Source organism: Nannobrachium achirus (genome assembly GCF_963921795.1).
Source record: "Nannobrachium achirus genome assembly, chromosome: 16".
Taxonomy (NCBI): Eukaryota; Metazoa; Chordata; class Actinopteri; order Myctophiformes; family Myctophidae; genus Nannobrachium; species Nannobrachium achirus.
This window is the reverse complement of record NC_137823.1, coordinates 4,375,022-4,389,125: the sequence shown is the minus strand read 5'-3', so window position 1 is coordinate 4,389,125 and position 14,104 is coordinate 4,375,022. Positions and strand designations below refer to the sequence as shown.

Genomic DNA, 14,104 nt, shown 5'->3' with positions numbered 1-14,104 from the left:
AGTGAATGTTTGGTATTACACAGACAGACAGAGAGAGAGAGAGAGAGAGAGAGAGAGAGAGAGAGAGAGAGAGAGAGAGAGAGAGGGGTGTCTGTATTATGTTGGACTTCTTAGCTCAAGGAGGGAGTTCCCAAAGCTTTCAATGAGGGAAGCATGCACTCACTATGTTCTTCTGACTTGGTGCACAGTGCCTGACACACACTGAGACCCAGCTGACACACGTATGCCTGCAGCTTTTGTGTTAATCTCCTTTCTAACTCACTCACTTCTCTCTAAATGCTGGACTTTGGACCCCAACGAGGGAGAAGGCGGACCCGAAGAGAAACGAGGGACATTAGTTGTGCAAGGAGAAGGAAACAATGGGCTAGGGGGAGAGAATGAAACAGCAAAGACAAACCCGACAACTTATTGTCTCGGAGATGGACTGAAGCAAGTGAGAGCGAGATAGAGAATAATTAAGGCATGTAAACTGTGAAAGGGACAAACCATCCACAGTGGACACCACTAGGCATGGGCAAGGACCGCCTCACAAGGGGACTGCTGCTCCGCGCGTGCATTCTGCTCAGCGCGCTGTGCATGTGCGTTCACGTTTACCTGGAGAGAGGGCGACGGGGTGCACCTGCGCCCTCGGCCGTGGGACGTCCCGTGCCGACCACCAGCCAGGACCGGGGCCTCCAGACCAGGGCCAGGCGGGACTCGTGGGAGCCCAGACCTGGGAACCAGGAGCGGGCCGTCAAGAGGAGGGTGTCCTACGTCCGCACGCTGAAGAAGGACGGCGTCCCGAGGAACAGAGAAGAAGAGCCGTCCTCGCCCACCTGCTGCCTGCCACTCCACCCTCGCAGAAAGGTACGTTTCAGTGGGGAGTGGGCACCTGGCCAGTGGTGGGACACTCACATTTTGTTACTTAGAGGAGTAGTTCAACCCCAAAATGACTTTTTTTCTGTTGATTACTCATGCCATGAAGACTTGAGTTCAACAAGATCTTTTGTTTTTTTTGTCGCATACCTAAGACAATAATTTGATTACAATAAATGTACCCCCATTGATTCCGGATGGGGACCCAAATGCATTTGGGTAGCCATCCGGAATCAATCGGGGCAAATTTACAATAATATATTATATTTTGTCTTAGGAATGTGAAAAATACAAAAAAAATATATGATTGAACTCAAGTCTCCATGGCATGAGTAATCAATAGAAAAAAAAGTCATTTTGGGGGTGAACTTAAGTATCAATACTGCAATGGAGAAATACTCTACAAGTAAAAGTCCAGAATTCAAAATCTACTTGAAGTACCAAAAGTAGAAAGTACTTCTTATGCAGAATGTCCCATTTGAAGTTTTCAAATGTATACAAATCTTTTGAAAATAGCAGATCTACAATGCATCGCATCGCGACACATTGTGGGCTTGCTGATTGGCTATTTTCGAATGGTCTAAATGTATACAGGGCAGAAGTGGTTAATGTATGTTTTGTAATATTAATCAAAATCTACAAAGTAACTAGTAGTAACTAAAGTTTTCAAATAAATGTAGTGTAGAGTAAAAGTACGATATTTGGTTCCGAGATGTGGTGGAGTAGAAGTAAAAGTACTAGAAATTGGAAACACTCAAGTAAAGTACAAACACCTCAAAATGGTACTTAAGTACAGGTACTTCAGTAAGCGCACGCAGTTCCTTTACAGCGCTGCACCTGGCCGAGAGCCAGTTGCTCTAGTCTATCTGACATCACCCTCGGAGTCCTTAATGGTGACAATTAGGACTGTCAAAGAGTTATCTGATCCCAAATCAGTGTCTGCTGCTCGATAAGGGGCAGTTAATCCGTCTGTGTGAGCCTCTGGCTGGGAGGCTGGGTTAATCCCAGGAGAGAGATGGAGAGGAGAGGGCACAGAGCGAGCCAGGGAGAAGGCCTGCAGAATCAATGGATCATTGACGCCTGCTTCTCTAAAACACTGGAGAGTAGTGGCGTCAGTTCAGAAAAAGCTAAGGTATGGCAACATGACTGTCATGTTGCCATAACTTAGCAACAGGCATGATACATTTATTTTAAGAAGTACATTCTATTTTTCCCCCCCGTTTCTACGGTTTCTTGGTCTGGATATGGCAGGCTGGAATGGTTGTTCAAGTGCAGCTAAACTTGGTTAGTAAACGTGCCACAATTAACAATAATGAATTGACCTGCTGAACCTGGGAATATACCATTTTGTCAAAATGGGGAGAATACCTTGTTAAAGTGACCATTTTGTAACATTTTGCATTTGTAGTTATTTTACTGTAATTTAACAACATAATAGCCAGCACAGATAGACAAAGAGACATTCATGGATTTATATTTAAAAGTAACTTTTAAGAGAGTTAGGAGGACTTGTTGCTGTGGCTGGGGGGTTTCTGGTGTGGCAAGACTGACTACAGGGCTGGGTCTTTTTATAATTAAAGTCTAGAATTAATGGGTTTGACACACACACACACACACACACGCGCACACACACACACACACACACACACACACACACACACACACACACACACACACACACACACACACACACACACACACCTTCTCAGCTGGTGTCTGGGGTTGTATGTCTATAGAGAGTCAGGACCAACAAAGGGCCATTGAGGCTCACACTCGCTCACGCGCGCGCACAAGTGGTACAAACCTTGGCCTGTTGCGGGTGCAGTGTATAGAACCACTTAAACACTATCCACAACTTTCCAACATCCCATCGTGCATTGCGCAGAAAGTATAACTAGCTTCCGGCGCCGCAGCCGAGTGTGATCTACAAGCTCACAACGGTTGCATCTGCGACGCGACGCGAGCTTGTATGTCCGCAGATAATGCCACAGTAAATTCTCGCGGAAACAGGTGGATATACCGTATTTAGTTGTAGCCTACGATGAAAAAATAGCAAATCTACTGTACGTATATTATATATTATATTCTCATCAATTTAGCCCCTATACCAGGGGTCTTCAATGTTTTCAGGTCAAGGACCCCTTAGCTGAGAGAGTGATGAAGCAGGGACCCCCACAACCTGTTCATAGATTCCATATAGTTTCATCGTTTGACAGCACAATCATCAGTGTATTTTGGATTCATGTCAATTTGTGTTTTCAGATATTTAACCACTTGAACCGTCAATACTTAATGAACTTGACCTTTCACTCTGTACTTAGTCTGCTCTTTTTCTCCTCTACACCAAAGCCGAAAATAGCCGATCTACAAGCTCACAACGCCTCGCAGCGTGTAGAGGCTTTGGTGCAGAGCTACAGTTCTCAGAATATGGACACTAGGGTTCAAGTTGTTAATATAAAAAGGATTGGAAGATTTGGAGGACCTCCTGTAGTAACTCTGAGGACCCCCTAGGGGTCCCGGACCCCCTGTTGAAGACCCATGCCCTATACCGTTTCCCTAACCCTCCCATCTCTGAGTGTGTGTGTGTGTGTGTGTGTGTGTGTGTGTGTGCGTGCGTGCGTGCGTGCGTGCGTGCGTGTGTGCGTGCATGTTTGTGTGTGTGTGTGTGTGTGTGCGCGTGTCCGTGCGCGTGTGCGTGCGTGCGTACGTGTGTCATCATCTTCTCTTTCCTCTCTTTCAGTATGTGATCTCTTCTCCAGTGAGGACTGCCTGCTCATTACCATTCGCCCGTCGTCTCTAAATCTTTAATGACTCTAAACCAACTGCAGCGCCCGAGCGAGCGGCCTCGGAGCCTCCGTGTTACGCCACACGAAAATCACTGCGGGCGAAACCCCCCCCCCCCCCCCCAGCACCGATGTGCCATCAATAATACACAGAGCCATATGTTTTACCCTCCCAATCTGTTAACAAACGCCCTGAAGCCCCCCACAAATATCACCCCCAACCCCCTGCCGTGATATTTCTTCATGTTCTGTTCAGCTCTCTCTTGCTCTTTATCTCAGTGGTTCACAAAGAAGTGGATTTCAGGGACTCTCTTGGTTCCTTTATGGGCGTCTAAATCAGTGGTTCTCAACCTTTTCAGGCCAGGACCCCCAAAATAATCATATTTTAACCCCCCTACCCTGACGAGCACTAAGAGTTGAGGCATTACATTTTGTATAACACGGTTCTATTGTGAAAACAGCAGATCTACATGGTCACAACGCCTCACGCTGCGGCTATTTTCCCAATTTCTGTTTAATTTGTCATTTTAGAAATGTGCAGACACCCTCTATACACTTAAACTTTATGTTGGTTTGATTACTGTTGAGTGGGAAAACAATGTTGCACATTAAGTTGATCATCTGGGGACACCGACCCACAGGCTGAGAACCACTGGTCTAAATTTACCCTTGCACGTCTGTAACTCTGACAGTGTACAAATGGAATGGAACCATTTGAAACCGCTTGAAATTTCAAAGTCTGAGAACCACTGCATTATCTGAGGGTGTCGCTCTCCATTCCGACATGTCGCCACTCCGAAATTGACTTCTTATTTTCGGAGTGGCGACACTTCCATAGGGGTTTAGGGTAAGGGTTAGAGATAGGGTTAGTGTCGGAATGGAGACATGTCGGAAAGGAGACATGTCATCTCTCCCTGTCTGTATCCCTTCAGGACACCAAGACACCCCCCCCCCCCCCCCCACCCCCACCCCCTGCATTTTCCTGTCTCCTCGTCCTAGCCGCTTCCTGCGTTTTATTGTACTCTTTCTGCCGGTCGTTCGGTCTGTCTTCTTTATGGCGTGGCTCTGCAGGAGGCCGGCCGTCTGTAAGAGGGTCCGACTGTGTGTGTGTGTGTGTGTCTGTCTGTACGTTTGCGCAGTGCAGTCCTTTGGATCCGAGTAACATTTCTTAACTAACTAACTTACTATCCTTTTTGAAATATTTAAAAGAATCCCTGGCTAATACGACGAATATGCCTTAATAATACATTAGAATTGTCCTCTATAACTACAATGTAAAATTAAAAACACCTTAAATATTTTATTTCTTCTAGAAATAGCTAATCTTTCACTCAATAGGGGAAATGCTTGTCGCAAGTTGATGATGTCATAAATGTCATGTATCATCTTTATGTCACGCATGTGCAAAAAAACTAAACACAAACACATTTGAAATATTGATTTGATGCTCATATTAACCATAGGAAGTATTACGTTTGTTTTTATTTTCACATGCATGCCATAAATTCCATGGGGATAGATCACAAATTACATTTATGACATCATCAACTTGCGACGGGCATTTCCCCTATTGAGTGAAAGATTAGATATTTCTAGAAGAAATAAAATAATTAACGTGTTTTTTATTTTACGCTGTATAATGTATTAAGGCACATTTGTCGTATTAGCTAGGGATCCCTTTAATAACCTTTTTAATAATGGAAGTCAGGGAGTCTCATAAGTCATAGACCTGTGGTTCGGGAAAAAAGTGGGTACTTCTGCGTACCCCCTGAGGGTACCCTACATGATTAGACTTTTTACTCCATCTTCAGCTCATTTGCCCCCTCATTTGCCCCCCTACCCCCGTCTCTGTCTGCCCCCGTTCAGTCTGCCTCTCCCCCCTTCCCCCCCCTTCCCTATACCTCTCTGTCTCTGTCTCTGGTTCCCTGCCTCCTCCTCTGTGTGGACATGTTGTCGTAAACTTGTATTTATGCGGAGCAGATAAAAGGCTGAGGACGGGGAAACAGAGAGAAGAGCAAAGATGGCGAGGATGAACCGACTGAACCTCATTAAGGGAAACGCAGCGCAGGCTTTCCAGGGCCCATTTTAACTCGCTGCCTATAGAGACCAAACCAGTGAGCTTAAGGTTGTTGCGACCGTCAGGTCTCAGTTACTATCAAAACCTCCACCGGCTGTCAGTCAGTCAGTCAGTCAGTCAGTCAGTCAGTCAGTCAGTCCGTCCGCCACGTCACGTCACATTTTCCCCCTACCTCTCTGCCCCGATCCATGACAAACTTTGCACACACACTGCCAAACCACAACCTCCACCCCTCATTTCTCACATGGCCCTCTTCTAGCGCCACCATGAGGCCGATTTTAGCAAAACACATTTTTGGACACTGCTCCTACAGATTTTGGCCTGAAATCATGCAAAGCGGTACACAGTATCTCTACAGTCATGTCATCAACATGGATCTGTCCCATTTCCCATATTCCCTCCTGATTGGCTACCATTGCCTTCTAGAGTTTGTGTATGCCACCTGACGGTCGCTTATCTCCCGATTAGGGAGTCTTACTGGTAAGATGTATAACTGGAAATGTCTTGGTCGTCAGGAGTGTGCGTGTGTGCGTGCATGAGTGCGTGTGTGTGTGAGTAGTGCTGCATGAAACATCATCAAGAGCCGTGGCACACGGGTCCTCTTCAAACCGTTAATAGGTGCTAAAACTGTTTTACTGAGGTTCGGGCAGCACTTTGTCTTCATTGTCTCAGAGTTCCCAGCATGGGAACTGACAGCCTATTGAACCATTCATTAGTTGATTGATAGAAGCCTGTTAGAAGCCTCATAGGCTGAAGAGGGGAGGGGGAGTCCTGCTCGTAAACTAATACTTTAAAACTTTTAATTGGTAGGCTACCGAGTGCCGCGCTGTGATCTTGTAGATCTGCTATTTTTGAAAAATCGTGAAAATGAGTGCAAATCTTTGAATATATGTATTTTTTAAGCGAACATTTGTAACTAAAGTTTTGCTTATGGGGGGGGGGGTCCCTAGAACTAAATATTTTGAGATGGGGGTCCGTGGCCAAATGCATATCATTTTGGGGGTCCTTCACATGAAAAGGTTTGAGCACCACTGACATAGAAACATAGGTTTTTAAAAAGACCTTAGAAGGATTTCAAATATTCTAAGACGTGCACAAATTTTCACATTTCTTTTTAAATAGCAGATCTACAAGCTCGCAGCGCGGCACCAGTGCGGCACTCGGTGCCGTGCTGTGAGCTTGTATATCTGCTATTTTTCAAAAGTTAAAGCACAACACAACGTGTAATAATGCGTTCCCAGTCTAAATGGGTTAAACCCCCTCCCCCTATGAAGAACATTCATGGGGGGCCCGCAGTGAATCCTTGTTCCCAGGGCCCCGAATTTGGTTGCGACGCCCCTGAGGTCAGGAGCCTTGTCTGTAAAGCTCCCTGACTCCACTTTGCTTTACCTGCAGGACTGGAGGTTAAGCTCGTGTGACACGTGAATGACAGCCTGTCACTCCGGGACACCCGACTTATCCCTATGGTTACGTGCAGGTGTTTGCGAACCCCGAAAACGGCAGGTCTACAAGCTCACAACGCGTCACAATGGGACCCGCCGTGAGCTTGTAGATCTGCTGCTTTCGGTGGCTGAGGAAACAAAACCTCTTGGCGCTCCAGAGGCGTGGCTCTCTAGAACAGCTGTACTCGCACGTTCACAATGCCTTCACTGAGAGCTGCAGAGAGAGGATGAGAAACACGGTTACAGGCAGCAGGAAAGTCCACTGTTCATTTAGCTTTGAGCGGGCACAAATGTACATTAATTTGTACACTCTCTGAGTTACACATGGATCAATTGAGTACCTGAGACGAATAACAGTCTAAGTCCATATCATTTTTTTTTTTGTAATATAGATTATGTTTTGATTTACCAGACTGTAAAACACAAACTAGTCATTTTTAATCTGTTAAATTGTTAATGCACTCCCCCCTCATTTTGTTCAATGGTCTGTTTTAATGTTATCTGCTCCCTTTGTCTGCTGAATATTGCTTGTAACGGACTGTTGTTCCACAAACTGTTGGAGATATACTGTTTTTCCACTTTCCATAAGTATTATGTCTTATAATTCCTAATATATATGAGTTTAGTAAAAAAAAAAAAAAAAAAAACGTATTCAACAAAATGAGGGGGGGGGGGGGGGGGGGGGGGGTTGGTGCATTAAGAATTTAACAGATTAAAAACGTCTAGTTTGTGGTTTACAGATGCATGATTATGTCATAGTTCCCTTCTGTAGATTCTGTTAACATGCCTAAGATGCCTCAGACGTCCACAGGCTTTGTACTGTCACAGCCGACAGTACAAAGGGAGGGCCTTTAGCCAATGGGGGAGCAGCATTCCCGGTGACATCACCACCAATAAGTGTGACCTGCATAAATAACCCTCCCCCTAGATGTGAGGTCACCGAGGCGTCACCACCAATCAAAAGTGTCGTCACATACCGAGCACCAATCACAGTACTTACCGTCTCTGCTGTTGCACAAATAGGATATACTGTCCATATACGAGTGCACAAATCGCAAGTTGGCACCTCGACAGAGTCTAGTTAGGGTAAGCAGAGCGCGCAAGTACTGCGATCGGCTGGGTGGGTATGTATGTCGTAGAGCATTCACCAAATATTCGAATATTCGAATATCAAAGTCACTATTCGACGCTGTTCACCGAAGTCGAATATTCGCTTTTTTTTCTTTTTTTTTATTGTTTTCTCTTTGAAAAATATATAGTTTACAGGCATTGACACTAAGGCTTGCCCACCTGCCCCCGGCAGGTAAATAAAACTTTAGGGCAGGTGGAGTTTACTTTCAGGTTGCCCGACCGGGCAAGTGCTTGTTTGTGTGGGGACGCAACTGTCTATAAACACAACACCAAATATAAGTGCTGTTTTCACTGTTGCTACACTTAAAAATATAAAATAGGTGTGAACCCATAGACATATTCAATCATAGCTACTGTATGTAGGAAAATTGAACAGTTATTAAAATTTTACCTATCATTTTATAATGGGCGATTCGATTTACTTTTTGGGCAAGTGGGCATGACCTTTGGGCAAGTAGAACATGACCTGTACTTGCCCGATGGGCAAGTGCCTCTGCAACCTTGTCAACCCCTGGTTTATAAAGCTTGGCTAGATAGGAAGTCATAAGAATGAGTTGTCAATGCCCCTGGTGGATGAATTTGTTAATGCTCTATACCAAGGGCTTCTCAAACCTTTTTAGGCCGTGACCCGCAAAATAAACATATTTGAACTGGGAACCCCCACCCTGACAAGCACTTGGAATTGTAGGTATTACATTTAATGTGACTCGGTTCCGCAGATAAATATTGTGAAAATAGCCTCTTGCTTACTTAATATTTAACAGTTTGGCCAGTCCTGTCGAACATTCGACTATTCGAATACTTTGAGGTCGAATAATTCAAATACTAAAAATGACTATTCGTGAATGCCCTAGTATGTCGGTGTCGTCATTTGTTTAAGCCCGTAGCCCAATCAGGGACCAGCATTTCTGGCAACGTCATCATTAACAGCCAATGAGGGACCAGCATTCCTGGTGATGCCAGTGGTGATGTCATTGGCGTCGCCAGTGGTGAGCACACCTCATGGCGCACAATATACTTGGCCTACTTGTGCACAAGTTGCAAGTTGGCACCTCAACAGAGTGCAGTTCTAGAATAATCTGTAAACGCAACCAGAACATCCTGTTCTTTAATTTTCTTTTAATTAGACGAGACAACTTCCGCTAACCCCGCCCGGCAAGCATTTATTATTTTAGTCCAAGCGAGCATCAGCATAAATTCTTTGAGACGCTATTGTTCCTGAATAGTCAATTAAGTCTTGGTCTGGCGTAGGAATGGAAAGAAGGCCACTTTGTGCATTCTGCACCAATCACATTACCAGTCAGTTCCCGGACCCCAGTGGAATGTCTAATGCAGAAACTCTGTGACCTTGGTCCGATTGTAGCAAGATCTCAGACTGAGAAAGAGGGAGGGGGGGGGGGGGGGGGGGGGGGGGGGGGGGGGAGAGAGAGCAGGGGCGTCAATTGGGTATGGCAGGGGTATGCAGCTGCCATACCCTGGGTCCAGCGGGGAAAATAAAAGTTACTTTTAAATATAAATCCATGAATGTCTCTTTGTCTATCTGCGCTGGTTATTAAGTTGTTAAATTACAGTAAAATAACTACAAATGCAAAATGTAACAAAATGGTCACTTCAACAAGATATTATAATTCTATTCTCCACACTTGTATTCTCCCCATCTTGACAAGATGGTATATTCCCAGGTTCCGTAGGTCAGCTGCACAGGTGCAATGCATTATTGTTAATGTGGCACGTTTACTAACATGCCAAGTTTAGCTGCACTTGAACAACCGTTCCAGGCTGCCGTATCCAGCCCAAGAAACCATAGAAACGGGGGAAAAAATGTACTTCTTAAAATAAATATATCATGCCTTCGCGCGCGTGCAAGACACCAGTCATGTTGCCATACCTTAGCTTTTTCCGAACTGACGCCACTGGAGAGAGAGAGAGAGTGAAAGAGATGAAAAAGAGGGTAAGGGATTGACTTCTGTAATCCCAGAGGTATGACCGCAGTGGATTCTCAGGCTGCTTTAACCTGGGGGGGACACAGGAGACTTGGGACTCCCGTTCCCAAGGAATCAGTGGCCGCCACTGGCCGGGTAATTGCTGTGTCACCTGGGTGACACTCCTTTGTCTCTGCCCTCCCTGGGGCCAGCAAACAGACTCTCCTACACATTACACTCACGTAATTGCCTGCACTTAACCTCTTATTTAGAAGACAGCTGTTATGTAAAACGATGGTGGGCGGACTCTGCTTTTCAAGTGAGTCTTGACAATGTGTATGTGTATTTACTCACCTCGTGTGTATGAAGCGCAGATAAAATAGACAGATGTTGGAAGCTTCGGGTGGTGCGTAATTTGCTTAATATGTCAAAGCATGAAGCTTTGAATCAGTAATCTCTAGTTGCAGCATTTTAGCATCAGCTAACAATGCCTTGAGTCTAAATACCATCCTTGTTGGATAATCTCTGCTACTGTATTTGGGGACATGATGACTGATTCCTCAAAGTAAAGGTATACTACCATGAGGGTGAGAAATGCTTACATTATGACATGAGGCTTAAAGAAGCGAAAACGCACACATTTTAGGCAGCAAGCGATGGATGGACGGACGGAGGAATCTCTCTCCTAGTAGAACGTAGAAGTTACAATATACCGTAGCCTCACGAGTAGTGGTTTATTATATTTTCCATATTGTTCTTCAATGAACAACACACAATGCAGAATGCACTGTAGGCTGAACAGACCTATATTTGGTCCTCTATAAAGTCTGTTTGCGTTCACAACCGCAGAGGACCGGACCATGGTCCTTTTGGAAGGGGACCGAGTCCTGCATTTTTAACAGGACCATGGTCCCTTTGTTTGGTCACAACAGCCGGTCCTTTTTAAGTGGACCAAAGGACCCTGGTGGGAACGACCCCTTAACACCCAAGGGGCCAAACTCGTTCAGTAACGAGATACAGCAACTGGAGGTCGCTGTACCAAAAGGAGTTGTCTCGTTCAGGAACGAGACAAAGGGTTAACTTGGTTACATGGAGCTGCATGCATCCTGTGTTGTCAGTGAAAGACCCTGGTCCATACGTCATAACGTAGCTCGCAGGGAGACAAAAGGGCACGTCTAGGCTGCATTGATTTCTATTCTATGCTGAAACATAAAAAGGGCTTTATCTATGAATAAGGTGCAAAGAACGCCAGGGAAGCAGAGATCTGATTGTTTTCATGGCGACACTTTACCGCGATGGTCGGCCCCGGTTTGGATTTTAGTTTCGCGAGCGTTTGTAAACAAATAGATTATCCTCCTCAATCGCCAGTGGACACTCACGTGCACACGCACGAAGCTTCCGAGGCTCTTCAAAATTAAAGCGTAGGTGAACGACGGCAGCAGCAACAGCTAGAAATGTTAGAAACCTTGGCTTCCCATGTGTTAAAACAAAGATGTAGCCTATAGGAAGCGGCAGTGATTAATAACACATAATTAATTGGAATATGGAATGTGCTCATAGTTATTTGAATTAATGACAAAATTAAAACAACACTTAGTTATGTTCTAGTTTGGCAGTGAAGTAATTTTCCATAGGAATAGCCTATTCTGCCGCCTGTGACCACGTGTCATTTGTTTACATATTTGGTTCTTTTGACAAACGTCCCATGTGAACGCTAACCGGACCAAATTCAAAATGCAACAAACATTTGGTCCCTGATCCGGACCTTCTAGGCGGACTTTGGGTGTGAAAGGGGCCTTAATTACGTATACGTAAATAAAAGCACATCTACTTTTAGATCAGCTATTTTCTACTAAACTGAGCCATGGACGTGGCTGCTTGGCAAGATCACAGCAGTCAGCTCAGAGTCCTGACTTGTAAATGGACTTACAAAACATCAACCAAAAAGGATCAAACCCGTACCTCGGCCGCGGACAAAACGGAATTCACTCGATGCACTTCAACCCACTGGCTGAGTAAACAGTGGGTCTGTTGTGAGCCAACCAGGGGCGTCACACCAAATTCTGGGCCCTGGGTACAAGGATTCACTGCGGGCCCCCCATCAATGTTAACAATTGAAAAATAGCAGATATACAAGCTCACAGCGCGGCACCGAGTGCCGCGCTGCGAGCTTGTAGATCTGCTATTTTTGAAAAATCGTGAAAATGTGTGCAAGAAACCTATGTCAAGGACCCCCAAGATGATATGTATTTGGCCACGGACCCTGATCTCAAAATATTTAGTTCCAGGGACCCCCAGAAGCAATATTTGAGTTAGAAATGTTCGCTTAAAAATACATATATTCAAAGATTTTCACACATTTTCACAACTTTTCAAAAATAGCAGATCTACAAGCTCGCAGCGCGGCACTCGGTGCCGCGCTGTGAGCTTGTATATCTGCTATTTTTCAATAGATAAAGTTATTAGGGCCCCTCCACCTTGGGCCCCAGTTACTCAGTCCCACTTTCCTACCCCTTGTGACGCCCCTGGCGTCAACTCCCATGAGACAAAGACCCCCACTGGAGGGGGGAAAAGCCGGTGTCAAACTGTCAAGTCCAGAGCGCTGCGTCCTCACAATGTCCCCTCAGACACTGACGCCTTGTTTGGAACATTCCAGAAAGCTCTCAACCTCCCACCGAGCTGATATGAATGAGAAGCATTGACCCCTGGAACCCAGAGCCTTTTCCCCGAGTTCCCTCCTATCTGTGCCGCTCACCTCCACTGCCCATGCATGTTTGTGCATGCGTGTACACACGCACACGCACACGCACGCACGCACGCACGCACGCAAGCAAGCACGCACACACACACACACACACACACACACACACACACACACACACACACACACACACACACACACACACACACACACACACACACACACACACACACAGCCCCATATTTACACACGCACAACAAGCACAGGCAGGCATGCACGCACGGCGCGCACACATCGGCTATTCTCACTATTCTTTTAAACCACCATTATACACATCAAAGTACAATACAGCTTTTCGTGGCTAATCAGCCCCATATTTACACACGCACAACAAGCACAGGCATGCACGCACGCACGCACGCACACATCGGCTATTCTCACTATTCTTTTAAACCACCATTATACAAATCAAAGTACAATACAGCTTTACGTGGCTAATCAGGCCAATCTAATAAAAACATGATTTTTCGATTGACCTACATGAGCAAGATCAAGTCAGTTATTGGTTCTAAATATCTGTATTTTCTAGTAATTATCCAGGCCTAATGATTTGTACAAAGCACTCACTGAACACTGTCAATGTAATGAAACATTAACAAAATGCTCTGCGTCCTCGTTCACCATCTCCCTCAAACCATTTCAGTTTTTTAAGTTCAAATCATATCATCAATGCATACCTCAATGAACAAGCAAAATACAGGATGAATGTAATTGGATGAACCCTGCCATTGCTCTTATCCCATCTCCATCCCCCTGAGTACACAGTAAACCCCTTAGTGAGTCCATTCGCACTCTCTTCAGAGTAAAATCTACACTGAGAATTTGACTGTGTGTGTGTCATATGGTGTTCTCCACGCGCCCTCTGTTCCTCTCAACTTAAAATCAAACACAGAGCCCATATCTGGGAGGCTTTCCAGGAAGTGAGGCGCGCGCACGCACACACACACGCACTCACGCACGCACGCACACACACACACACACACACACACACACACACACACACACACACACACACACACACTCACACTCACACACTCACACACACACACACACACACACACACACACATTAAGGAGTGCGCTAACTACATGGCCTGGTGGCAGTGACAGCCCCCCATCTGTCTGGGCGCTACA

The 14,104-nt window shown here is 45.4% G+C and overlaps 1 protein-coding gene across 1 annotated transcript in view; it reads left to right on the top strand.

Annotated features, from left to right (window-relative positions):
* Positions 1 to 510: 510 nt before the first annotated feature.
* mettl24 (methyltransferase like 24) overlaps positions 511 to 14,104 on the top strand; it is a gene marked incomplete at both ends in the record, with an annotated part of 144,438 nt that continues 130,844 nt past the window's right edge. The window contains one exon of the mRNA XM_080744168.1: positions 511 to 846. Within this exon, the coding sequence (XP_080600294.1) occupies positions 511 to 846 (336 nt within the window). The remainder of the gene's footprint in view (positions 847 to 14,104) is intronic.